At 50.1% G+C, this 27133-nt stretch overlaps 1 protein-coding gene across 1 annotated transcript in view; it reads right to left on the bottom strand.

Moving 5' to 3' along the window:
* Positions 1–912: 912 nt before the first annotated feature.
* The window catches only part of WDR90 (WD repeat domain 90), a gene marked incomplete at both ends in the record, with an annotated part of 26842 nt that continues 621 nt past the window's right edge, over positions 913–27133 (bottom strand). The window contains 36 exon segments of the mRNA XM_010191551.1: positions 913–1084; positions 2734–2864; positions 3320–3500; positions 3685–3807; positions 4559–4730; positions 5255–5366; positions 5693–5861; positions 6129–6319; positions 7759–7918; positions 8280–8401; positions 8859–8961; positions 9895–9995; positions 10831–11013; positions 11700–11737; positions 11830–11963; positions 12464–12592; positions 12871–13032; positions 13518–13648; positions 14905–15035; positions 15614–15753; positions 16200–16435; positions 16956–17072; positions 18200–18330; positions 19100–19261; positions 19449–19567; positions 21094–21151; positions 21458–21603; positions 21715–21825; positions 22448–22516; positions 24312–24421; positions 24516–24583; positions 25342–25465; positions 26380–26430; positions 26433–26534; positions 26785–26793; positions 26985–27114. Coding sequence (XP_010189853.1) covers positions 913–1084; positions 2734–2864; positions 3320–3500; positions 3685–3807; positions 4559–4730; positions 5255–5366; positions 5693–5861; positions 6129–6319; positions 7759–7918; positions 8280–8401; positions 8859–8961; positions 9895–9995; positions 10831–11013; positions 11700–11737; positions 11830–11963; positions 12464–12592; positions 12871–13032; positions 13518–13648; positions 14905–15035; positions 15614–15753; positions 16200–16435; positions 16956–17072; positions 18200–18330; positions 19100–19261; positions 19449–19567; positions 21094–21151; positions 21458–21603; positions 21715–21825; positions 22448–22516; positions 24312–24421; positions 24516–24583; positions 25342–25465; positions 26380–26430; positions 26433–26534; positions 26785–26793; positions 26985–27114 — 4528 coding nt within the window.

The following is a 27133-nucleotide window of genomic DNA, read 5'->3' as shown; positions in this document are numbered from 1 at the left end:
CAACCCACAAATCTCCTTTCCTTTTCCCAGCTCCCCTCCCCATGTGGGAAGGAGGCATCGAGTGACAGAGCAACTGCATAAACCATGACAGGGGGACAAAAGGAGGGCACACAGGGACACCAGTTCTTGAGCTGCAGGTGTCCAAGCAGCGAGAAATAAGTTTGATGGAGGCTGTTTCCTCCCTCCTGCGTTACCATCTCAGATGTGCTCACAGCAAAGCAAGGAGCAACCACTCACTGCCATGGAAACCTGAAGCAAACTGTTTACTCTCATAGAAGCAGGACACATGGGGGTCCAGCAGGTTGAATTCCCACCAAGGCATTATTGCTATGTGTTCTTGAAGGTGGGATTGGGTTATGGATTGGTTTAACACAAGAAAATGGGGCCCAGAAGATAGATCTTTAGTAGTGGACTGAGTAGAGGACATCCTGCCTGATAGAGACCCTCCTCCCTTCCTAGCAGGCATCCCAAATCCCACATCCATCTTGGAGCCAAAGTGTTCTGCAAAGCATCTCAGACCCACAGGACTGGAGTATTTGCCTTTATGAACCCATCACTGGGTTCCTGGCTCTGAATATTGATGCTCCATGGGAATGTCAAAATTAGTGGCATGCTCATAATCAGGTCTCTCTTCTGTGCACTGTGCTCATTGCTGCCTGTGCTCTGTTTTGCATAGCACAGGGGTTTCAGCTCTTTGCAGATGCAGTTTTTGACTCCTCACGCTTCCTGGTGGTTAGGCACTGCTGCAATTCCCGCTGCCTGGCGACACGCAAAAAGGTGCATTAACAAGATACTCTACAAGCAGCAAAACTAATGGAGATGACTTTCCTAAGCACACACTCTCTCTTTGTCCCTGTCCTGCTCAGAGCCTTGAAGCATCCCTGCTCCAGCTTGGCTGGTGTCGATCCCCACGCCATGAGCAGGCAGGGGCCACGCTCACCTCAGGGCTGGCAGGAGCCGGGAAGCTGAGCCAGTCGAGGAGCTCGCACTTATCCTTCAGCCAGTCGGAGGCCCAGACACTGACCCGCCGGTCCGAGCTGGCGGCCAGCCAGAGCTCACCTCCTTCCACCCCAAAGTCATGGTTCTACGGAAGATTCACAGAACATTAGGAGTTGGAAGGGACCTCGAAAGCTCATCCAGTCCAAGCCCCCTGCCAGAGCAGGATCACCTAGACCAGGTCACACAGGAAGGCGTCCAGGCGGGTTTTGAATGTCTGCAGAGAAGGAGACTCCACAACCTCTCTGGGCAGCCTGGGCCATGCTCTGTAACCCTTACAGTAAAGAAGTTTTTCCTCATATTCAGACTGAACCTCCTATGCTCCAGCTTGCACCCATTGCCCCTTGTCCTATCATTTGACATCAGAGAGAAGAGCCTGGCTCCTTCCTCCTGACACTCACCCTTTACAAATTTATAAACATGAATGAGGTCTCCCCTCAGTCTCCTCTTCTCCAAGCTAAAGAGACCCAGCTCCCTCAGCTGCTCCTCACAAGGGAGATGCTCCACTCCCTCAATCATCTTTGTGGCCCTGCACTGGACTATTTCAAGCAATTCCCTGTCCTTCTTGAACTGAGGGGCCCAGAACTGAACACAATATTGCAGATGTGGTCTCACCAGGGCAGAGTAGAGGGGAAGGAGAACCTCTCTGACCTACAACCACACCCCTTCTCATACACCCCAGGATGCCATTGGCCTTTTGGCCACAAGGGCACAGTGCTGGCTCATGGTCATCCTGCTGACCACCAACACCCCCAGGTCCTAAGATAAAAGCAACACTGTGACTCTGGTGGTACAGAAGCTCTAGAAAAAGCTGCCCCTAGAGCTAGCACAGGGCAGGAGTTTGTGGGAACACAGGCCTTATGCCATAGGGGATCAACACCAGGATTATCCTCCATTTAGGCAGTGCTTAAAGTCACTTAGAATAAAATAGCATAAAGAAGCCATAGTATTGGAACCAGCAGCACACTTCAGGCTGAAAGACTCAAAAGAGGTTGCTGGAGAAGGGGTGAGTGCCTGGCCTGAATGACACAGATCTCTTCCCCAAGATGCCTTCCAGATCTGCACAATTTCCTAGGGGAGTGCTTGCAGATACCGTGTGTCCCCTAACAATGTCCTTCACCTAAAATCGAGGAGGATCTCCTAAGTCTAGAATTACCAGGGAACACAGCCTTGCAGCATGGGTGATTTTAAAGCCTTAGAAAATAGGCAAAATTATTCTCATTTTTAGTTCATGAAGGAAGTAGACTCTCTATGAAGAGAGGGACAAAGGACATGCTAAAACCATCACACCACTGCACAACCAAGTCTTCCTAGCTCCACCAAGGAATCGTACAAAGAGCCAGTGATACACAGGAGGCCAAGCTGCCAAGGAATGACACAGGTCAAGCATGCTGAGCCCTTTCTTGGGGGCACAGGGGCTTAGAGTTCACAGCCCAGGCTGCTCTCAAGAGGTGCTGCTCTCTGAGACTGCAGTGCATCTACAACAGCTACCAAAGGTCCCCCTGCCCACAGGCATGGCCTTGCTTAGGACTGCACCTGCAATGCTTGCAGCTCTACCCCACTGAAGACATCCCTGAGCAGAAGTTACTGGAGGAGATGGGGGCTCAGAGAGGAAAAGCAAAGGACAATGAAGCAAACTCACTGACTGACCCGGCCCTGCTGCCCTTCCCACAGCTGTGCAGTGACACTTGGAGGACTTGCTCCCACACAGCGCCAGGGCAGAGGGAGAGGTCTCACCTGCTTCCTGATGCACTGGAGGACCGTGATGGGGGAGCCTTTGTGGTCAGCGAGGACGCGGATAGTCATTCCGGTGCGAGGGCTGCTGATAGCCACAAGCCCATCCTTGCCCCCCGACAAAATCATTTCTCCTGTGGGCAGAGGAGATAAAAGAATGGGACACTTCTTGTAGAAGAAAAAGCCCATAGCAGAAAGGTTCACAACTGTGGGTTACCAGTGTCCCAAAACACCGTGAAACGCTGAGAACATGAGTCAAGGGCTGGGTAAGATGAAATGTCTTGCAGACACCCACTAAAACACTACACTGAAGAAGCAGCATCACTGTAAATTGTGAGTAGGACACACAGGAATGTTTGTTGTACCCAGACCCCTTAGCTATACCATTTGCCAATATATCTCCTGTGTCCATTTACCACATGCTCAGCTGGCAGCCACCAAAACTCGTCGATAGAAGTTCTCTGGCTCTCCCTGACCCCAGGTTTTTGGGCAGGTCACCAGTACGCAGAGTGGCTGGAGGTCAGGGTAACCCAGGCACAACCAAGCCATGCTCCCCGAGGCAACATCTCACCACCGTTAACAGCCTCACCGTCTGTGGAGTAGGCAATTGCCATCAGTGCAACAGCATGGGGGTGCATTTTCAGCTCCATCTCTGTCCTGGAAACACTGAACACGCGGATGGTGCCATCGCTGTACCCTGCCACTACATGCTGGCTATCAGCTTCCCATGCAACAATGGGATGAGGCTTCCAGGCCAGGCACTGGCAGCTCTGCAAAACAACCAGAGACGCAATGACACAGTGAAGACAGCAGGATTGTGCAATCAAATGCACTAAAAAGCTTCACCTGCAAGTATTTCTCCAGCTTTAATCTGCTCTGCAAGGACATGACAGTCCTAAGCAATGGACTGTGCCCACTGCCAGAGGAAGAGACTGACATACCACTAACAATTACCTGGTTGAGCACCTGGAACTGTACCACCAGCTCCATGCTGCTCAGAGACCAAATCCTCACGCTGCCGTCTTCCCCGCACGTTGCGCAGTGGGTCTCATCAGGACTGAAGCAGACTTCGGTCACCTGCAGTGAGAAACAACATGGGGAACAGGGGCTCTACAGGTGCCACAGCCCAGGGCATTTTAGCTCCTCTGCCCCTCTTATCCCCTAGGACCCTGTTTCATGGGAGACATGAGAGAAGAAGTCCCAGATGTAGAGGAAGGTGGGGTGCTTTGGTTTTATGCTTAAATCTTGGACTGACAATGAGACTTGTAATGGAAACCAGTAAACCAAAGCTAGAACCAGGCACTTACACAACACAGGTGTAAGTAAAATACCTTCTCTTCTACCATTTGAAATCTTTTTTAACGTAGTATAAAGATACCCCAAAGCAACAGCAAAATTCAGAACAGTCATTCGTCACCTGGGTGGGATTTTTTAAAATGTTTTAAGCAAAGGAAACATTATCCAATATGGATGTCCAGCTGGCAAACAGAAGGCAGGCAGAAGTTGCAGCACCCAGGAATGAAGCCTTTGTGGCTGCAAAATACATCCTTCCGCTCCAGCAGAAAGGAGCTGCTCCCGGGCTGAGGCTGTTAAACAACAGAGGCTGGAGCAGATGAGCTCAGACTTCTTTAGTTTGCACTCCTCAGTGTGCACAATTCCCTATAGACTCACCCATGTCATCCTGTAAGCACTACTGAGTCCTGCAGCTGTCTGACTTCTCCCATGGCCAGACCAGGGAATGCTTGTGCAGCCCACACACGCTTTGAGGGTACAGACAGCACACACAGCACTCGCTGCTCTGTGGGACAAAGCACCCAGCCCTTCTTACCTTATTTTTGTGGCCACTGATTAGTCGGATGCTTGTGCTTTCTGTCCAGTTGATGTACCACAGTGTTCCTGCCGTGGTTCCCACAATTCCCATTTCGAGAGAGTCATCAAAGGCTGCACTGACTATCGTCCCATCAAGGGTGATCTCATGCTCTAGCAGGACTGAGCTAGGCCTGGAGGAAAGGAAGACACAAAAAAGACTGTCTCAACTGTCAGAACAGCCACTCTGCCTCCTTTAAATGCAATTTTCTAGTGAGCTCAGTCATGTGTTTGCAGCAAAATGGTTCAATTCCTGTACACTGAACAGCGACTATGATGCAATGGCACAAGAGAATAAACAAAGGCAATGTATTTTCACTAATTCTTTTAAAGGAGCTCCTACAAATCACCAACACAAGCTTCAGGCATGATAAACTCCACCCATTCCCAGTATTAAGAGGGTTCAGCTACCTGTAACAAAAATTCAGTAAAAAGATTCAGATAAAAAGAATCAGCAGTCAAGGGATTGAGAGAAAAAGCTAAGGATGAAGAGCAACAGGAGCAGCGAGGTTGCAGGCAGAGCCAATGTCTGTCCGTGAAAAGCCACCTCTCAGACAGGTCCTGGGAGCTGCCAGACAAGGGGAAGAGCATCTCCAGAGCACAGTGTTCTTGAGACGGGTGCAAGCACAGCAGAGGCACTAGGGCCACAACCTCCTACCTGGCATCAGGACCTTTCAGCCTCAGCTCCTGCACGGCGGCCACTGCCCACAGGCGGATGCGTTTCATGTTGCTGCCACTCATCAGCCTGTTGTGCCGACACACCAGCACACCTGGGAATGAAGGGCACCCATCAATATCCACTGCCCTTGGCCATCACCCTCTCTCCTGAGAGCCAGGCCACCGATTCACTTGGGCAGGGCAGTGGGGGTCTTTTACAGCCCAATACCCAGTATTTTTACAGACTAGAGGTAGACCCCCAGCTCTGATGAGGAAACCCAGGTCACAGATCCATTGCCACCCCATGCATCTTGCATTCAACACAGCAAACTGGTTTGCCAAGCACAGCTGAAACTGGAGGTCTGCAAGCTCATTGCTCTCCTTTCCTAACAAGTTCCCTGTTACAGCCTTTACAGACGCCTGGGGCATCTGCACCCACCGATCTCGCCCTCGTCAGCCTCCCATGTCATGAAGCAGCAATTAGTCTCCACGTCCCACACGCAGATCTGACCCGAGTTGGTCCCACTATAAAGAAGATTTTCGGCACCGTAACAGAGAGAGGTCAGCTCCACCGGCCCTAAAACATCTGGGGCAGGGACCTGATAACCCTGCCAAAGCACAGAAAACAGAAACGTCAAAGAATATGGTGTTTACCTACACTGGAAAAAAACCTAAACCCTTCTCCTATTCATGCAGTTAATGACTCAGATACAACGAAAAGCCACTCATGGCCAGCCAGCTTCATCTCACTAGGAGAAATCACCAGCTATCACAGACCTGTGGGGGCAGAGCCTCCATTGCACTCACCAGGGGCTTGGAAAAGGAGTCATAAATGCTGAACAGAAATTACAAAAGAAGGTAAAACTGAGATTTACCTTGAGGTTGACATCAGCTCCCTGCTGCTCCAACAGCCAAAACATCATGGCTCCCTTCCCCACGCACGCCAGTTCTCTGTGAGAAAAAGGACTAAAAGCCACATCATGGACTGGCTCCAAGATACAAGTCGACGACATGAGTTCGTAAGTGTACGTACTCCACAAAGCAATGGTTTGATCGCTGTAGTCTCCTAGGTAGAACATGAAAGACAGTAGGAGGAAATTCTGCAGCCTCAGGATGCTCCAAGCACATGCACTGCACACATGCATCAACTGTATTGCTCTCTTGTTCAGCTGTTTGGCAATACCTGCTGTGAACACTGTCCCAGGCATGGACACAGCTCCTTGCGTGCTCAGCAAATGCTGCGCAACATGATGGGTCCTCATCAGAGTTGAGGACAGATATAACTGGCCCAACATTTTATGTTAGAGGTTGTAGCAAATCTGGCCCTGTGGTGGGGTCTGCAGCCCGCGTTTGGACCAGCCGATGGCTGACATCGTAGGGATTTCAGCAGACAGAGCAGGTTTTCTGCTGTTTCTGTATCATCAGGAGCTACTGCACACCTCAACGCATGCCCCACACAGGCCCTCAAGCAATACTGTGCACTCAGGGCTAACAACAGTCTTGAAATAAGGAAAGGATGTCACCATTGCTGAGGCTAAAGCTGAGATGGGAGCTGATCTTAATGGAAGCTACCATATCTGGGTGGCAGCAGAAGGCACTGGCCTTGGTGATGGCAAACATCTCCAGCTCCCATACAGCTCCAGAGGACAGTGCTCTCCTGCTGCCTTTTCCAGGCTCCATAATCTCAGTGGAGACTTTCAGCTTTTCTCTCTCTGCAGCTCAAACCAGAGCTGGAAGAGGACTGTTCCTCTCCCACGCTGCTCTGTGGAGAGCACAAAGCTCTCTTTCTCTCCAGCAAAGCTTGCTTTTTTCCAAGGGCAGACTCACCAGCTCAGGGAGAGTGTGTTGCCTGCTCCACAGGTCCTCTCTCATGCAAAACAAGAACTTACTAATTACATATTTGACCTTTAAATGTCCCCTGCCTAAACAAAACAGACAGCTTGAGCATCCATCTTGTGCTGGCGTCGCTGCCTGGCAGGAGGCTCACAGTGTGAAGCCTGGCTACTTCTACGCAATTCCACCTAAGCAGCAATAAGAAGTCCAGAAGAAGGCTTTTCCCTTTGGATACTATATATAGTAACAGCAAATTTACACAGGCTTAACAAGCACCAGCGAGCGAGGAGAAAAAAGCTGTAACTTCAAGAAAAACGAGCTAGCTGGGGCAGTAGGAACTGAAGGGGAGCTCTGGGGAGGCCAGTGTTTGTGCCTGTGGCCGAGACACACAGGGCGTGTGCTTCCCCTCAAAACGCTGCCGACAGCACCCTGGAAGCACACTCAGCTGCAGAGAGAACCTCTGCAGGCAGTCGCTGACAGGAGGACCCAAGATCACTTTCAGTTTTACATGCTGCATTATCCATCGTCCCCAGGCTACTAAGGAACAGCTTCATACCCATGAACTTGGTACACCTCTTGCAGGTGTTGCACACTTACAGCACCTTCATCCCATGAGCTGTCTACTCTGGGGTGTATTCCTGCACCCACACCTTGTGTTACAGGTGTACTCACCTACGGTAACAAGGAACCTGTCATCCCGAGAGAACGCCATGGCTTGTATTTGTGTCTTGTGATGGAAGAGACTTGCTGTGCAAAGCCCACCCTGGACGGTCCAGATGCAGATTTGACAATGGGAGTCTCCATTCCTCTTTCCCGAGGCAGAAGCAAGAACCTAACAGAGTGATATGTTGTCACTGAGACCTTAGTAAATAATTGGAGAACACTTAGTCTTAGCAACTGTTAGTCTCAAATTAAAGTGATGTGGTTGGCAAATTTCTGTGAGAATAACCATCAGCTGATGGCAGGAGGGAACAGTAGCATCACTCAGAGGAAGGCAGCAACCTTTATTGTCACATTGCGCTGGCACAATGGACAGCTAGGCTCCAAAAACATTTATTTTAATTCCTTAACCCCAGGTCTCCCCATGCAGCAGGCAGAAGGAAAGGATAAATGGGATTTTAGTTCTACACATTCCTTTAGCCCAAAGTGACACAGACAAAACCCAGACTGGGGCAGCAGAAGCCTCTCGGTACCTGGGCATTGTGGCTGACAGCGAGCGTAGAGATCTCCTCTGTGTGGCCAAGCCAGTGATTTTGTGATCCCAAGTGCAGGTCTTCAACCACGATGACGCAGCCACAGGTGTAGGCGAAGAAGCCTAGCAGAAGAGGAGGAAAAGGGATGCTTTCACGTAAAGGCTTCACATACAGCTCCCACTCAACCTACATTGCAATTCAGGAAAATTATTTTTTTCAGCAATGTGTAAAAGCTGACTTTTGTAAACAGCCTGTCAGCATCCTTCCCATCAGGTTGAGAGTGGAGTAAGAACAAATCTCAGTTCCCCTAACCTGAGCAAAGCCAAGCTGGTGGGCATCACTCCAGCCTGGAGAAAGGAGGCAAGATATGGAGCCTTCCCTTCTGCTCTATCCACCCAACAACTGAAGCCTGAGCCTGCCCATACCAAATAACGTTTGCCAATAGCAATGAAGGGTTACTGGATTTTACAAACGCAAAGAACCTCTGTGCTAAAGCAAAGATCTCAAGCCAGCAGCTACAAGATCATAACGTGGCTCAGCACACACACCTCCTGCGCCTCCAGAGCCTTCCTGGCGTACCTGTGTCCGGGTTCCACACCATATTCCCTCTGCCGTTCCCATTGTAGCCGATCACTGCTTTCAGCTTCAAGACCTCACTGCCAGCTGGAGGAGATAAAAAACTCTGGAAGAAAAATAGACACTGGCTTAAAATAAGCTCTAGAAGGATGGTCCAGTCAGGTACATTCAGCACCCATGTAAGAAAAAGCGTGCGTGCAAGCACACACACATCCTCACACACACAACACACAATTTCATGCCAATACTCACACAATTCAAGTTTAACACATCAATGGCTGAATACTAAAGTGCACACTTATACATACAAAAGAGAAACTGCACCAGCAAAACCAGGCACAGATGCTTTCAGATGGGGCACAAAACAGGCTGGCAGCAACTGCGCATCTGAGGAGCAGCTGCGAATCCTGCTGGGAAAGAGCTCAATGGGTTTTGCTGACTTGGGGATGTGGATGTTTCAATAGAAGACAGTAGGGAGAAAAAATGCTGCCAGGTGGAGGGACAGAGGAGAGGATTGAGAGTGCAAGTGAAATGTGGCTTTTCTCCCAGCACCGTGAACAGCAGAGCTTAGGAAAAGGTTAAGTTTCTGTTTTATTATTGCTCTGTTTGTTAACAGAGTGAGAGCTGTGCCTTGACTATCTTCACTACGCTCGATGGATTGCCTTCCCCAGCCTGCTCTGCCAACGCATCTGCTCACAAAGATGGGTGCGTGATGAATCACACCATTGCTCACTCGTCTTTCACTTACAATAGCACATGCCATTTCAATTTCTTTTGAATAAAAATGTATGTGGATTTGCTGAACAGAAAAAGAGTTGATCACAACTCACTTTTTATTAGTCTGGAAAGAGCTGCATGTAGAGGAGAAAGGGGAACTAATATTAGGAGTTTCTAATTGAACATGAGGCCCAGGGGTATATTTCACAATTTACTTTCAAACAGAGAACAAAATGGAAACAATTTGGAAAATTCATCTACTTCAGTCCTCAAATGTCTGTTCTTCACGTGCCCCAGGAACCAGCCCTGGCACAATTCTCACCTGGGGGAACACCGATGCCTTAAAGCGAGGAGTGAAATGCCGGTAGGAATCTGGGCGGACAGAGCATTTGGTCTTGGGACTTCTGGTCTCCTTTCTGGGTTCTGCCACACAAAGAAAACAGTACCTATGGGATGCTGCTCCTGGGAATGGTTTGGGAGCAGCAGCTAGGCTGGAGCTTGCTGTCTGTTCAGATGCTGTGTATGTGCATGCATACACATACAAGGCAAAAAATCAGCCAGCAGCATCCCCTGCGCTCCTATACATCTGGCCATAGGAAAGGCACCAGTTTTCCAGGTGCAAAGGAGGAACATCCATCTCCCCACATCATCCCACTCAGCCACACCACCCTGCAAACAGCCTAAGAGCAGGCACACCACATGCCCAGGGCATCACTGTGAAGGCATAAGCCACACAGCTAGAAAGAGGTCTTTAACAACAGCGGCAGAGGCATAATTTTATGTTGAAGCTTTCCAACAAGTCCAGCCTGGGGCTGAGTGCTGGCAGCTGCCTGCTTCTGGCAGCTTGCCACAAACTGCTGCAGCTTTGAGGCTGTGCATCTATTAATAGAGACATCGGGAGCTTGAATTTCAGCTGGGATTAATAGAACATGCCACTTGGAGATGATATTGGCTCCAAGCTGAAGAGGGGCTTCTGGTTTACCTAAAAGCAGCAGCATGGAAAGATCCAGAAAAACAAGCAGTCTTGGGGACTGACATGAGCTTCCCTCAATATCGATTTCCCTTGGTAAATCCCACCCAAGGGAATTCAGGAACACAGTGCTTTGTCCCACAGCTCAGCACACACGTCCGGGTCTATCTGTACCATATTAATAATGGCCTTTCTTTATTTTTACAGACCAAGCTGCCATGTAGGCCTGAACACATTATGCCTCGAAGGAGCCAAGCTCCGTACAAGATGGGAATATCCTCGATTTACCATTTGCTGATTCTCCAGGAGACCTCGAGCTCTCCTGCTTCACTTTGGGCCTCACAGCAATAAACTCCTCGTTCCTGACTGACTCCACCACAAGGACTGAGGCATTTTTGTCTCCATCCGCCACCGTGCTGCTGCTGCCTGGCAGATCTGCGTCGTCGTCTTTGTCCAACTCAGAGAAAATACCTGAAGAGAAAAATTAGTGGGAGGACAGAACCATCTAAGTCCTTCAGGGCTGCTTCGTGTGTGACTGATCCTTTGATTTCTGGCAGTGTCACTCTCCCGCTCTATGTAACAGCCCATCTGTTAGGGTGAAGGGCAAAGCAGACATCTCCTACCAGGTATGTCCATCAAGGTATTTACCATAGACCTCAGAGAAACTGTGCCAGCAGCTTAGTGTACGGAAGATAGCAGAGGATAAAGAGGTCCTGAACTCCAACATCTCTGGCTGGCTTTGTCCAAGTTAGGGAAGGCAAGTGCAGACTGGTCTGTCAGTCTGCAGGAAGGGGATCATGGGCAGGGACAGGTCCAAGGATGCTGCTGAACTAGGCAAGGAGTTTTTCCTAAAACAAGATTAGTTTTCCCCTTTCCTACAAGGAGTTTCTCTTACTTTGACATCCTGCTCGGTGGACAGAGCTGACATCCAAACACGGTGGCGAGGACAGCAATGGAAGAGGCACTGTCTGCCGAGGTGTCTCAGAGGCATCCTCTAGGTTCTCAGAGCTCCCTTCTGCGAAAAGGAAAGGTTTGTTTAACTTCCTTCATCCTTTAGGTCCTCTCATATTCTGGTTGATCAATGGTGATACCTCCAAGCTCATTTCTCCAGCCTCCTCCTGCCACCCAGTGCAACTCATGGGAGGAGGCGAACTCACCTGTTCCTGGAACCAGAGTAGACTTAGAGGAACAAGCCCTGGAAAAGCAACAAGACCGGTGTTACATCGAGCGGGGATGGGCAGGGAGGTACATGGAAGCAGTAGGGATTGCCCAGCAACATGCACTTACCCAGCTGGGGATGACCTCTCTGCAGGCACCGCTAGGAAATCCCAGAGGAAGATGGCATCTCCAACGCTGATGACATGCCGTTGGTCCGGGGTGAAGGCCACCTGGTGCACTGGCTCTGAGTGGCCGATGTACACCTGGGAGAGAGCACGTCTTGAACTTCTCCGCCACCACGCCTGTCCTATCAGCATGGCTTATCTCTACTCCCTGCCCTGCATAGCCAGTGTCTATACCTCTCAGCCCAAGATCCTCTCAGAGGCCAGCACCACACCTACAGTGCTCAGACCTAGGGTTGGTTAACCTAGGGTCAACCTTCAACACACACTGAGATCTGCAGAAGCTGAAAACCCCCAAAGGCCTTATCATAACTCTCAACACCTCTGGGTGGCTCTGTCCTTAGCACAGAGGTGACACCGACCTCTGTCCTTCGCAGAGGGTCTCACTATGGGGCTTTAGTAGCTCCAGCCTGCGCTCAGTGCTGGGCATTATTACAACAGGGAATAGGGCTGCATTTCTCGGTTGCTGGGCAAATTAGGACTGGGGACACTGGGCCAAGCCACACAGGACGTTAGCTGCTCTCTTCTCCAGGGATTCAGAAATGCAGCACTACTCCCTTTTCTCCCATTGTGGGCAGTACCTGGAAGTTGATATTGAAGCGCATTTGATAGTCCCACACTTTGATAACTTTGTCGCCAGCAGTGAGCAGGTACTTGCCATTCTTGCTCAGCGCCAAGGAAGAACAGGACAGCTTGTGCACGGGAGACACCTGAGGACAAGAAACGGCACCAGCAGCATTAGCTGAGCTAGTTCATGTCCTTACTTATGCTTCAGCAAGAGGACAGGAGCGTGACAGCATGGAAAACAAGGACAAGCTCAGGCTCACCCTGGGCATGACCACACCAGGATAGCTACAGCCTAGCCACTCATGTAGTCTTTTGAAGCCTGTGAAATCCAGGATGAGCTCTGCTCTCATTTAGCCTCCATCAGAGACATAAAGCGCCCAAGCCCCACGTGACACAAGACTTGAACTTCATAGTGTCCTACCTCTCGCACCAGCCGTCCCGTTTTTGCATGAAGTACAAGGATTTTATTGGAAGAAGTGGATACCAGGAGCTCGCCTTGAGGCACAGGAGCAAAGCAGACTCTCACTGCAGAGTCCAAGGCTGTGGCATTCAAATCAAGGACACTGATGTCCACCCTCAGCAGCTGTGAAACAAGGAGACGCTGAACAACTATCCTGGAGCAGGTACTGCAGAAGCCTCAGGATAGCTCTCATAGCTCTAACACAAGGCTACAGAGCCCCCCAAGACCCTTCCCTTCCCACCTAGTGAGGGGCTGCAGGGTCCAGGCAATGTCCCTACTGCCCAGGAAAGCAGCTCACAAAGAGAGGTCGAAGCTGACAGTCTACACAACACTTATCCAAAATATACTTCTAGAGGGGAATGAGGCCAGAGAAGAAACCATGACCTTCTTGTTTCTATTTCACAGAATAGAAAACAAATCTCACTGTAAGCACCTTGAGCAAGTGTCTGCTGTGCAGGGAAGGGCCCTCTCCAACGCTGCTGATGCCCAAGGCCTTTGATCTATCTCATCTGATGCAGCCTACATGATTCCTCTTCAGCCCAAAGCACCTTGATGCCCATACTCGTCTCCCCACCCTCCTCCAGGAACAAGGGGAACCTGCTGGGTACCTCATCCAGAGAGCAGACCTCCATCACGGTCACAACATACTCGGAGGGACCCACGAAGGCCAAGAGACGGCTGTCCTCACTGACCACCAAAGCATCCGGACCGCTCCCAGCATCCGGGGCCACCACATTGCCTGAGGGCCACAGCAAAAGAGAGAGTAAGAGAGAAGCAAAGCCCACACTGCAGCCAACTCACTGTGACGGTGCTGCTGACTGGGAGCTGCAGCTTCTCCTGCCTCTGACTCAGCCCTGGGTTAACATTCTGGCCTGAGAAAGAAGCAACCTCTGTTGTAGAAGATACTGCAAATTTTATCTGAAACACCCAAAGTGTGCAGTGAACCACCTCAAAGACAAGGTCAGGCTTGTTGCCTGACTGAACGTGCAGTGTTTTCAAGAAGAACAAAACTAAGTCAAGGGAATAAAATTGATTTTAGTGTTTATTTTTTAACATTACAAGAAGCTGTGACAAGGAGCTATGGATGCGAGATCTCAGCTACAGCCTTGGTGTCTGAATCCTGTGCAGAATTAAGTCAACATTGAACTCCACCATGCTGACATCAGTCCAGTGGGCAGATAGACCCAGAGGTTTAAAAAAGTCACAGAAATCAGAGCAATTCTCTGTATTTCTTCCACTGTTCTGTCCCTGGAACACGTCCAGGCTGTAAACATGGTTTCAGAGCAGAGTCAACATGTGAAGGTCCAGATGCAGCACAGTCGCAAAACTTGGGTGATATTCCCTGATCTCTCCAAGCCCCTATTCCATCTTCATCTACTTCAACTGCACACTTCTTGGGGCAGAATCCTCCTCTTTGTACAATATCACGTAACAAAGCTCCCTGTCCCTGCCCAAGCTTATGGTGCCACAGCTCATTTCAAAAGCACACATTATACGTGACATTAATGTTTCTAAACTGCCTTGCCCCTGCACTGCTTCTCCTGCCTGCAGCTCCACCTTCTCCACTCACGCACAGGCCCTTTGCGCAGCTGTGCTGCAGGCAGGATCAGGGAAATGATCCAGTTTAAACAAATTAAACTGCACATCCACAGAATGGAAAGAGTCAGGGCTTGGGAATGAATAAATAGGAAGGACTTTACACTTGTGTTGCTTCTAGGCAATGCACTGTTGAACCCAGACGTGACAGGGCAGGTCTCTGCAATTCCACCCCAGTCACGACATCAAAACACCAAGCAAGTTGAGAGCGTTTGAACCAGGACAGGTATGGAAGGGTTGGCAGTCACTAGGGTTTGCTCACAGATAAACACAAATGACACAGCTCAGAAGGTTCCTCAGAAAATATCTGAGTAGGCTGAGTCTGGTTTGGCTTTGGTGCTAGGATGTCTGTGCTAACAGAAAAAAGAAGAAAGGCAACCTGCAACCCCAAAGTCTTACCCAAGACTCGCAGGACATTGCTTTTCTCTTCCATGCAGCTGTAAAGAGCCAGAGTTCCCTGCAAACAGGAGCTGAACATGAAATTGCCATCTGGAGAGAAGGTCAGTCCAGTGATCACAGTGCGGTGCTGCCTGAAGACAGAAAACATGAAAAAGGGGATGAGAAAAAACAAACAGCTCCTCCAGAAAACAGTAGAAACATCAAGTGCAACACAGTGAAGAATCCAGGGAAGCAAAATAATCAGAGACAGGCAGAGGACCCCACCATGCCCACAGCTGCAGCAGCCCAGGACAATCAACACTCCAACTTTTTGGAAAACTGAGCAGCAAGCCCAGCACTCCAGCTGTCCCTGGACGGGACATGCTCCCTCTCCCTTTGGAGCATCCTCTGCTTTCCACGTCGAGGCTCACAAGGGCTCCCTGTTCAGTTGCTCTTTAGGACAAGCTCTTTCCTACTGTTGGCCAACTGTCTACCAGGATGTCCCCACACATACAGAAAGCCCTCACAGCCTTCACAGGTTGGACTTTTATCACCCAGATCCATGGCACAGCAGGCAACCTCTGCCTGAAAACCACTCAGGTGGTGCATGAAGATTGTTGAACTCAAGAAAAACACTTTTCCCACCTCCATGATTATCACTGTGGCTCTTGCCAGGACACCCAGTTAGACCCATACCTGCTAAAGTGCAGCTCCCACTGCAAGCACTTACTTGTGCTCTACCAGGAGATTGGAGGCAGTCAAGCTGAAGGTCCGCACCATCCCGCTGTCAAAGCCACAGGCCAGGATCTGCTGGGCAGGGTGAAAGGCCACCGCACACGGCATTTCCTCTGCAGCCGTGAAGTCGTACAGCTGGGGGAAGAGACACACCACAGGCATGAAGCTGGATAAAGCTCTACCTGGCAGTTGTACCTAACAACTAAACAGCCTCAGACCTCCACTGTGAGTGTGTCCCACAGCAGAAATCTGATCTTGCCTCAATGGGTTTAAAGCCCAGCGAAGTCCTGGGTCTTCGGGCATTTAGATAAAGCCCTTGGGTATTATGCTTTGTGTTAAAAAGCAATATTCAAAAGACAGAGGGAAAGAAAATATTTTTGTTTAACAATACCTTCAGAGGCTAAGGCCAAGTTGTTCATTAAGCTAAAACACTCTGAACTCCGTAGTCCAGAAGGATTTCTTGCCCACGCTTCAGGGAGCACATTTAAGGGCTCTTGAACTGTGGAGCTTTGATCATCAGATCAGAGACCAGAGAGACTATTAATAAATGCAAATCACCTACTGACTCTCATCTCATCTACCTGCTGCATGGAGACAAGGTCCCAGACTCGGATAGTACTGTCCCGGGACACCGTTGCCATCTGCTTCCAGATCCCCTCCACCGAGAATGCCAAAATGGAGTCCTCATGAGAACGCATGAGGGTGTTGTAGTCCCGGGACAGGATGTTCAGGTAGCCCAGATTGCCAGCAGCTGTCGTGCACAAGACTTTGCGGCTGTCTGGGCTGATGCAGACAGAACTCACTGGAGCCTCATGCTCTGGGGGAAGACATAGGAGTCAGCAAACCCCCCCTGGAAAGGGGCAGCAGCAGCTGGAGCTACCGAGCCAGATTCACATTCAGGAAAGTAATGCACACAGAAACAAGCATCTCACAAGACTGAATGCCTGCAGGTTTGAGTTGAGTGACAAATTAGTCTCTGCCCTTTATAGAAGTCCCCAGGTTCTGCTGTGATGGTGATTGTTTCAAAGAGTGAAGAACTGCTCAACTTTTCCCCTAATTTTACATGGACAGATGAGTTATGGGTAAAAGGGCACAGAAATCAAGACATAGTGCCTGCTCTCACCCAGGAGATCCTGCCTTTCTCCTACAAGTTACAAGAATAAGCATGAAAAAGAAGTAAATGACTTCCAAGCCAGCAACCCCTAGAGATAGCAGGCATAAAAGTTGCCCTTGTTTTTGCAAATTGCTTTGGGAGATGTGGCAGTGGAACTAGGGCTTTACAGCAGCCGGCTGATGGAGATGGGCAGCTCAGAAGCACCTGTCTCAGCTTTACTCACCCGCCTCTAAGACAACAGCTGAGAAGTCCAGTGGCCACAGCCGCAGGTAGCCATCTTCTGAACCCGTGGCACAGAAGGTTGAAGAGATGCTAATACTGTTTATAGCGATCCCAGGGCCTGTAAACCCAAAGCCACAACACTACCTTGTACACTTGAAACACAAAAACTCAAACTGAGGGTTCCCCCATCCGCGAGCCGAGTCCAATGACCCACCCGCACCAGAGGCTGAAGCAGCAGAAGCAGCAGTCAAAACTCTGTGGTGATGGACAGTATGGGCTGAAGGGAGCCCTCCTCACAACGCAAAACATGTTCCCTTCCCATTCCTTTCCAGCACTCCTCTTCACTATCGTACAACTCTGCTTACTCTCGCCAGGCACAGAAAACTCTTCCCACCTGTTAAACCCTGCCACACTTTTGGCTTGAACAGGATCTTGTGGCGAGGGATGTCCTAGATTAACTGCCTGAAATATAAACCCCTTTCATTCCCATGTCCCAAATCCTCTCTGTAGTGGGGTGAGAAGCGAGAGAGAACACAGAACTACAGAAACTGGGATTTCTTGATTCAGGTATAAAGTCCAGTGGTGAAAGCACTGGCAAGAACCAGCGCTGCTACCAGGAGGACATCCAAGGACAGTGTTTCATCTCTTTGGGGCATTTTCTCGCCCATGAAGTGAGAAACAGAGTTACATACCTCTCAGAGGGCACGCTCTAAACTAATTAGCTAAATTTGCCAAAGCAAAGTATGCACTAAGTTTCATGATATCAGAGCAATCATGCTTGAAAGTGAATTCTTCCTGCTGTTAAAATTAGTGGAAGAGCTGAAAGCTGTACTACTTAGTATACTGCAACAAAGATTTCCAAAACACTCTGGACAGGCTGAGTAATGAAAAATTCCCCAAATTAATCTTTCTCGTTGGTCTACTTAGCTCTTTTTCCATCTCTACGTTAAGATTCCCATCAGCAAATTAAGACCTTGTTTCATGTTTCTAAAAGTAGTGTTTCACTGAAAGTGCAATCAGCATTTTAAATGCTAAAATTCTCTCTTAAAATGATACTTTGCTGTACTAAGGGAGATTATTTGCAGTACTTACAAGGCAAATAGCTACCAATGATTTAATCGACCCAAAATAATCCTTAGCAGTCGGTAAATAGCCGGTTTATTTTACCAGAGACTTGCTTGAGTCCATTTCTGCCCCTAGTGATGGTCAAGGTGGCTCCCACTCCCTGCCTGCAGATGCTCCTACCTGCACTGCTGTCTGCGTTCTCCTGCTGCTGGCAGCCCGAGGGCTGTGCAGGCAGGAGCCGCCGCACACTCCTCATGCAGATGTTCTTGTAGTCCACCTCCAGGACATAACCATTCTTGCTGCAGACAAAGCTGTAAAGGAGAGACACCTCTGCTCCAGCACCGTAGGGTTAAGAGGAGCTGTGCCTGCATGGTTTAGCACAAATCCAGCTTGGTTTTAACCATTAAACTGTTTGCCCAATGGGAAGCAACTCTGGTTTACAGTAACCTTACAGGTCAATGCTGTGTCCAAGGGCACCTTTCCATGTATTATCCTATAAATCTACAACTAAGTCAGAGCTTCCTATTTTCTCTTGTCTCTTTGAAACATTAATTTAAAAAAAGCTAAAAGCTCAGCATAGACTTCAGACAGAAACCTCTCTCTGCCACAGGACAAAGCCCAGGGGAAGGCAGGGCCAGCTGAGCTGACAGCTCAGCCTTTAAGGAACAGTATGTGGTAGCAACAAAGGTCTGGCTCTGATGATTAAAATAAAACACACAAAAAAGTGTGAATCTGTCTATATGCACACTCCTCCTACTGCCAACACAAAGCTAACCACAAGCCTCAGGTGGAGGAGAGATTCACTAAATACAACAAAACATCAGTGCAGGAAGAGGAAAGATCCATTTCTTGGGCCATTCTGCAAGCAGCCAAACCTCTTTTGGGAAGCAAAGTGTGTTGAGGAGGAGAGAGGCTCTCCCAGCTCCAGGATGCACCTGGATGGGTTGTAGGGAAAACCCAACCAAAATGCCATGCTTCTGCATAGGAGGAGGATGGAAGTTGGTAAAGGCAGCTGAGAGCTTCCTCCCAGCAGAGCTCTGCCCCATGGATGGACACCAGTGCCACCCATCAGCCCCTTACAGTGTGCGGTCCTCCAGGTCCCGCTCAGCCGTGTGTCCCTCCTCGAAGGCCAGGTCAGTGAACTCCAGGGAATGGTACTTGCCCAGATTGACGGGACACGAGCGCAGCGCTCCACTCCGCACTCGCCACAGCCTGACGTTATCCCGGCCACACGACACCATCCTGGCCAGGGAGAGACTGCGTGAGGATTGGGGCAGGACTCTCCGAGCCCCTGGGGAAAGGTCAGTGCCCCAGGGGCCACCAGCTGGCCATGAGGACTGAGAACAAGAATGGCAACCAGACAGCTGCAGCACCACTCTTCCCCCCGCAGCAGTGCCAATGCTTTTGATTTATTTTCTTTGCACGCTACCTGGTATCATCAAAAAAAGCAATCTTCAAGACCTGGATGTCCACATCTGTGTGGGCTTTGGCCAGCACAGCCACCTCTCCACCATGGGTCACCTGAGCAGCATTCCACACCACCACCATCTGAAACAAGACACAATGGCTGCTCAAACGTGAAAACCTTGGCAGCAAAAGAGCTTTTCATCACAGCAGCTGCCCAGCCGCACATATGGGAGCCTGCTCCAGAGCTGGGCACAAAGTATCAATAACAGAATTGAAGCAGGGAGTAAAAACAGAGTTTGGGACAGTCCAACAGCTTTGCAAAGCTGCATGGCAATACACTTGTCTAGCATCTATAATAATAGGTTCTAAATCACAGGGCTGCCTGGCAACAGGGCTCAGGCTTGGAAAGAAAATCCAGAGAGGAGTGGGAACTCTGTCTGCTGAGATATAAGAGCTGTACCAGGGCTGTGAGAGCTGGAGGTGGCACACGCTGCCCACACTGCCTCTCACAGCACTTTCCTCCATTGTAGGTTTGTGTGGTCGCAGTGCCCATCACGAGGGACAAGAGAGCCAAACCCTTTCCCCAAAGGAAAGGGGGAGATGGGTGAAGAAATGCAGGTGATTTGATGTTCTGCGTTTCAGAACAGTGTTAAAACCAGACCCAGCATCGCCTCAAAGGCTGGGGCAGGCTGAGGCATCACCCTGGGAGAGGTGCCCCTGGCCAGCCTCCCTGCACCCCTCCTTCTCCCACCCTGCTTTCACCCTATTCATCCCCTCTCCCCAGTTTCAGCTCGTCAGCGCCCACCCGGATCACAGACTGCTGCTACATGCCAGGAAAAAAACAGCGCTGTTTGTTTTTTCCTGGAGGCAGTATGCAGTTAGCGATGGCACAGCTAATTGCTGGTGGTTGTCAATAAGGGATCAGTGGATGAAAACAGTTCCTCCACTAAAGCAAAAGCCCCAGTCCCATGAAATAATTTTATTTTTGACTGCTGCACATGGGATCTGCGTCATCCCCTAGCTACATTGGTGGGTGGCAGCTTCAGTGCCCAGCATTCCTTCCAGCAGCAATCCCTGCAATGCTCAGAACTGAAAAGATTAAACCTCGCATCTCACCCTAAATGCTATTAAAAGAGGGTTTTTTTGGGCTCTAGTCAGTGCTGAACCTCTCATTTCAACTCCCATTCCTCCACTACGTGCTTGCAAGCCTTCCAGCTCAAAATGCCACACAGACACGTGTCACCTTCAGCCTGGTGGGCCAGAACCGTGCAGAGGCAGGCAGCAATGCTGTGTGAGCCTGTGGCGATCCCTGCAGGGTGCAGGCAGAATCACACAGCCACCTTCATCCTCTGCCTGGGGCCACACCAGGGACAGAAATAGCCCCACAGCTCAACCCCAGCAGGTCTCTTGGACTGCTTCTGAAAGGATTTGTTTGCTTGCAGCTGAGGATCGTGCATGCAAACACTCACAAGCATTGGGTAGAAAGTCTTTTCTGAGCAGCTCACAAGAAAGGAATTTGACTTTGACTCTGACTACAGTGCAGAACATATCTAAAACCCAGAGCAGAGGTTTGTCTGTGAAATAACTACATAATCTGGGAGAACTGCTGCCTTGTGTCACTCGTACGCAGGGCAGGGAAACCCCCAAACCCAAGTTTCAGTCCTCACCGTTTTGCCGTGCCTGTCTTTTCCAACGCCACACAGAACAGCCCCGCTGTAGGAAAAGCTGCAAGAAGAGGCCACCTGGTAAAACGCAGCTCCTTGTACCCCGAGTGCATCTCAGCAGAGAATAAAAGGAGACAAGTTGTAGGTATGGGGAGACAGCAAGACCTGAGGAATAAGCTCAGGAGGGAGCTGGCAGCATATCAGCTGCTCCAGGCCAGCTGCCAGCAGGTCTTGGTGACAAACACGGGTAGCTGAAGGAGAGCTATAATTCACCCCTGCTTTATCACATATAAATAGCACAGAAAAACTGTCATGCTGTAACACTGAGCCCACCTGCACACATCCCTGTGTCCAGGCTGAAACCCACCTGAGGGACAAGAGGGAGCAGACATGGGTTTTAAACACAGAGAGGCAGCTGCCCGTCAGGAAGTCCCAGAGCCGCACCACGCTGAGGGGACCAGCCTGCGCGGAAGCCAGCAAGGTGCTGTTCCCATTGAAGGCCAGCGCAGACACCTGCGGGAAGCGCTAGGTTAGAGGCTCTCAAGGAGAGCTGGGACCGGAAGGGTACACCCCGGGTACAAGGACAGCACTGCCGTAGGGCTTTGTGAGGAGCATTACACGCACCTTATCCGTGTGTCCAATGAAGAACCTCTGCTTTCCGGTCTGGATCTGCAGTGTCACTATAACAGCGTGGCAGGGGTAGACCACCGCAGTGCTGTTCCGAGTCCACAGTGCCTGCAGGACCGAGGCAGGAATGAGAGGGCACCAGAGCCTTCAGTGATGCCCCAGGTCCTAGGCTGGACGTGCAGAGATTTCTTAAACAGGAGATATGCTGCACGTGTGCAGGTGAGAGGAGGTTCTTTCATACAAGTACTCTTCTAACTCACAAAGGAAAACTAAAAGCCCAGCCAACATTCTACTTAACTCAGTGGATTTACAGTGCCAATTACATTTACTACAAGAATGGCACATACAAGAAAAATCACGTTGTTGGCAAGGCCTTGAACCGGCTGAACCAAAACGACCCTTTCTTTACTCTAACACTGACCACAGGCTGGGCTCTGGAAGGCACAGTGCCTCATCGAAACAACCCAAACCACAGCCCTTCCTTTCCATACTCCTACAAAGTGGCTCTAATTTTAACATGTTAAATGCAGAAGCCATGAGATCTAAAAGGCCCCCATAATTTCTAATTCACCATTGTAACAGTGGAAGACCTGTGCACAAACATAAGCTCATTCCTATCTGCTTTGGGGCCATTTTCCCCATCAAGAAGTATAGCACGCAGATGCCTTTCATATCTCCAAAAAAAAAAAAAAATCAATACCCTGACACCATGATTACAGATCATACTGACCCATTTGGTGCTGTAGCCTCCAAAGCCAATAATCATTCTCAGCTTCAGGATGGGATCTGGTAAGAGCCTCTGAAAAAACAAAACCAACACACAGCACTTAGTGCCAGATTGAGGTTCTCTGCCCACAGGGTCCCTCCATCCCCATTGCTCCTTTCTCTGTAAAGCACAGAGGCAGCTTTGGGTTCTCTCCCATTAAGGAGATGGTTTTCAAGTATTTCATCTAGGAGAAGTCAAATCAGGGAGGAAGGAGGGGTTGGCATTTCCCAGAGTTAAGCAGCTCTCCCACCCAGGTCCTTCCCAGAGCCCTGGCGATGCCCAGAGAGCCGGCAGCTGCTGCGGGAAGGGCTGTGCTCTGACCCTGCAGGCAGAGGCTCTCTGGTTGGCCAGCACACTGGGTACAGGGCCCTTCCTGCACATGCTCTGGGAAAATCAGTAAACATATATTGTAATTAGTATACTAGTAAATAGACACTGGCTTAAGGTCAGTGCATTGGAACAGAGGGTCCTCTTTCTCCAGGTAAGTGTAATACTAGTGGAAAGAAGAACTGCTAATCAGAAAAACTAATGCCAGCAAAAGGACTCCATAAGATTGACTGAAGCTCCAGCCTGAAGCTTGCATTCCCTTTGCTGCTTCTGCTGGGCTCACAAGCATCAGCCATAAACATCCCAAAGCCACCCTTAGGCTGCTGTGACTCCTCAGCGCGTCACCCACCTCCTCTGAACTGCTGTGGATGGCAGGTATGATGGTTCGCCCCCTCCTCTGGTAAGCGTACACGTGGATGCCACCATCACTGGCTGCTGGTGACCCCTCCATGTCACCTGCACTGCATGGTCTCTGGTTTTTCTCTAGCTCCTGGTCTGCAGCAGGCACAGCTTTTGGAGGCCCTGGGGCTGTCAGGTGAACCTTGGGGATGCTTTTTGTAGTTACAGGACACCGACGTGGCATCTGAGAAAGAATAAAGCTTCAGACAGAGATCAGCTCTCCTCCCAGTGCCTTCCACCTGCCGCAAAGGCAGAGACAGGGAGACACCCACACCTCTCCCGAGTGACTCCTCACAGCAACACAAGCAAGGACAAAGCAACACAGAGAGAGAGCATCCCCGTTGGTACATAGCGTGGTCATGTTCCAGTCAGGCTCCCTATGCTCCTAGTGTTGTCTGTGCAGAGTTCACTGCATTCAGACAGCAAACCAGAGCCCCTGGAGAGATCTAGCCCTTCTAGAGAAGTGCTGCCCTCTTTCCCCTAAGCAGAGGAACCTAAATGCACCTGGCCAGCCAGCTCAGTGCATCCCAATTAAGAACAGCAAAGCGCTTGCACTTCTCATTTTCTCTCTCTCCAGTGTGAGATGGCTTCTCCCAGTCTCCCTTCAAAAGCTCATCACCACGTTGTCTGGTAAGCCAGTCGGAGGACCAGCTCCTGTGTCATTGCCGGCAGAGAAGGCAAAACTGGCAGTGAGGGCAGCTGCCCGCAGTCCCAGCAATACAGGCTTGCACACATTGCTCTGCTCCCTGAGGGCACCCGACCAAGCTCTTTAGTCTCCAGTCCTCATTTCCTATCTATAATTTGAAGACACAACTATTTGCTGCCTCAGCTGAGACAAGGAGGATAGATGTCTGGAGATTACAAGGTACTTGGCATTTATCTTGTCTCTGCTCTGTGCTACACCAGACTGAACCACTCAGCCATTAACTGTAGGGCAGCAGACAACAGACAATGCCCAGATCAAGGATCTGACCTGCCCAGATCAGCTGCAAATGACAAGAAGCAGCTTTTACATCCTAAATAAAGGAACTTGGAGACATGGGGAAAAACTCCATGGGAGGCAGAAAGGAAGAAGTCGCAGCCTCCTCCACGGTGCACTTACAGCTTTGGGACTGGTTATCTGGTGGATGAGGGACAGTCGGTCACGGACTGCTTTGGTGAGCATCACCGGCTGGGGCAGCCGCTGGACAGGGTCCTCCGAGACTTGGTCACCTGGGTGACACGAGAAGTAGGTTGGGCTCTTTCAGAAATGCAAGGCATTGAGCTTGGGTGGCACAGCCTGGGCTGCTCTCCCCAGCCTTCCCACCTGCCACAGGACCGGGACGGCTCTTCTGGATGGAGTCATGCGGCAGCTTGGACCCCTCAGATGGGAACCTGAGCAGAGTCAGAGGAAGGCGCCGGGTAATTGGGATATTGCACTGGCACCCAGGAATCCCACTTGATAACTCACTGCCTGGCACAAAAGCCTCTTCACTGTCTCCTATAAGATTCCCCCCTTTTGCCCCATCGTCCCCCAGATATACAGATACCAAAGCATCTCCCGGGTCTGATCTACCCCCTTACTCTCCAGGGTCAACTTGGCACTGTGCACTTTAGACAACGCTACTAAGTCGATGACTACAATGAGCTGCAATTTATGACCAACAGAGTTCTGTGGCAAAAACCTCATCACTAATGGGAGCCCAGCACCGAAGCCAAGGAAGGTGGGCTTACGTCTGCCCCCTAACAAGGCATTATGGCCGATGACAGCTCAGCCACTCCTGTCAGACTGCCCTGTAACTTAGCAAGAGGCTGAAGCACTCCCTAGGAAGAGCACGCACAGAAGTGGGGCTTGCATTATGCTAAGTTGGCCATGGGAGCAAGCCCAGCAAGAGACCACTGAGAGAGAGGACTGGTGTTAATGCCAGGCACACAGTGCTCTATGGCCTTTTTCCTGCCCCAACACATCACCCATCAGCAATTAAGCTTAGACCAGGGTAGATGTGTTAACACCTAAGTGCTGGAGTTGGGGTGACCAGAATGTCCCCACTCAAGCCCCAGGTTTGTCTGGATCTGTCACTTCTTAAGCAGTGACATATCAGAACATGAATGTGGAGGTCTCAGAGCCGCGGTGGGTTTGAGAGCAGCTGTACCTGATGTAGTCGTAGAGGTCGTGCCACTTCTCTCCCTTCGGCACAGGGAAAGCCATTTCCCGTGGCATGGGAGCCACTCCGTGACAGGCCAGGTCAGCTTGCCGGCCCTCGGAGAAGGTCACACCTGGCAGCACAGAGATGGAGATAAAGAGAGTGAGTTCTGCAAGGCCCGTGGAGATGGCTGAGATCGCATGTTTTCCATGGAACACAGGCACAAAGCATCTCCCTCTTTGAGGTCACCTGAAAAACAAAGATTACAACTCCGAGGTCTATAACAAACTAACATACCTTCGCACTGGAATATTCCTGAAACTCTCAACCTTCAAAAAATACGCTAAAGTATAAACCCTTGGCATCAACTTATAAATCCCGGAGTCCCAAGCTTTTGGTTTCTATTCAGTGATTCAGCAGCTTCATGTAATTTGTGTTCAGGTTCTGCTCTCATTTTCTTTTCATGCGTTTTTAGCTTAATGAAAGTCTTCAAGATAGAAGAAGTTTCAGGAATCTGAAAGCAGCATCAATAACTGTCTCGATGCTGATGCTTTCCAGCAGGCCAGTCTCTTCAAGCAGATTTCCAGCACAAAAAAAGAAAGGCAGAAACAAAGGTTTTCACCAAAATATCTCTGCCACACTGAGCAGATGGATTAAAAAAAAAAAAAAAGTAAGTTGGAAGATTTCTGAAACAAAAAAACCACAGACTCTTCCAGAAAATAAACGCACAGGCCCTGGAGAACTGAGGCTTAGTAGCACCTTTAAGTTTTCCCCTCCTTGAAGAAAGTTTCCAGTCTTGGTAAGATATTTACCTTTGCTCATATCTTTCCCTTTTACAGCAGGAAAACAAGAAACTTTCTCCCAGAAGGGTGAGGAGACTGTATTCACCGGCATGCGTTCAACTTAACATTGCCCAGTGCTACAGTAACAGCAGCCTCATGCTCTGCATCTCACCCACAAGTGGCTTTAAATCCCCTGGGGTTCCCTCCAGGCTGGGTCTAAGTCACAGGAGAAACCGAGGGCCACCCTGAGGTCTCAGCTCCTCACCTGGGTCGAAGAGCAAGTCGCTGGTGCAGAGGTTTTTCACCAGTTTTTTCTCTTCAGGTGGCTGTAGTGGCGGCTGAGGTAGAGGGAGAGGACAGAGCGGAGGTCCAGCACCAGGCAGGTCCAGCGCACGTCAGCGGGGGCTGCTCCCACAACACCTGGGGAAGAGAACGGCTGGTGGCAAGGGGGAAGATGGGCAAGGATACTGCAGACCTTGCACCTCACAGGATGGGAGACACAAGATTAACACGGTTAAGACGATGTGGCTGAGGATCTTCTGCTTAGGACCAACACTCTGCACCCTCCTTGAAAGCATCAAGTCAACTTCTGAACCCAATTTCTTTTCTAACAATTTATTGTGGTGGGTGATGTGCCAGCCCAATCCCCACTATGCTGCACGCTCCTCACCGCGCCTGGCTGTGTGGTCACATGCCGAGCCCTCAGCTGCTCCACAGATGAAGGGGAACTGCAGCCAGGTGGCTGTGGATCTGAACTCCTTGAAGAGGGTAGAGAAAGAGATGCGAACCACCTGGTTTTCCTGAGAAGAAACAATTTATTGTGGTGGGTGATGTGCCAGCCCAATCCCCACTATGCTGCACGCTCCTCACCGCGCCTGGCTGTGTGGTCACATGCCGAGCCCTCAGCTGCTCCACAGATGAAGGGGAACTGCAGCCAGGTGGCTGTGGATCTGAACTCCTTGAAGAGGGTAGAGAAAGAGATGCGAACCACCTGGTTTTCCTGAGAAGACAGAGGCCCA

Source organism: Mesitornis unicolor, unplaced genomic scaffold (assembly GCF_000695765.1).
Source record: "Mesitornis unicolor isolate BGI_N332 unplaced genomic scaffold, ASM69576v1 scaffold35119, whole genome shotgun sequence".
Classification (NCBI taxonomy): domain Eukaryota; kingdom Metazoa; phylum Chordata; class Aves; order Mesitornithiformes; family Mesitornithidae; genus Mesitornis; species Mesitornis unicolor.
This window is presented reverse-complemented; position numbering and strand designations above follow the sequence as displayed.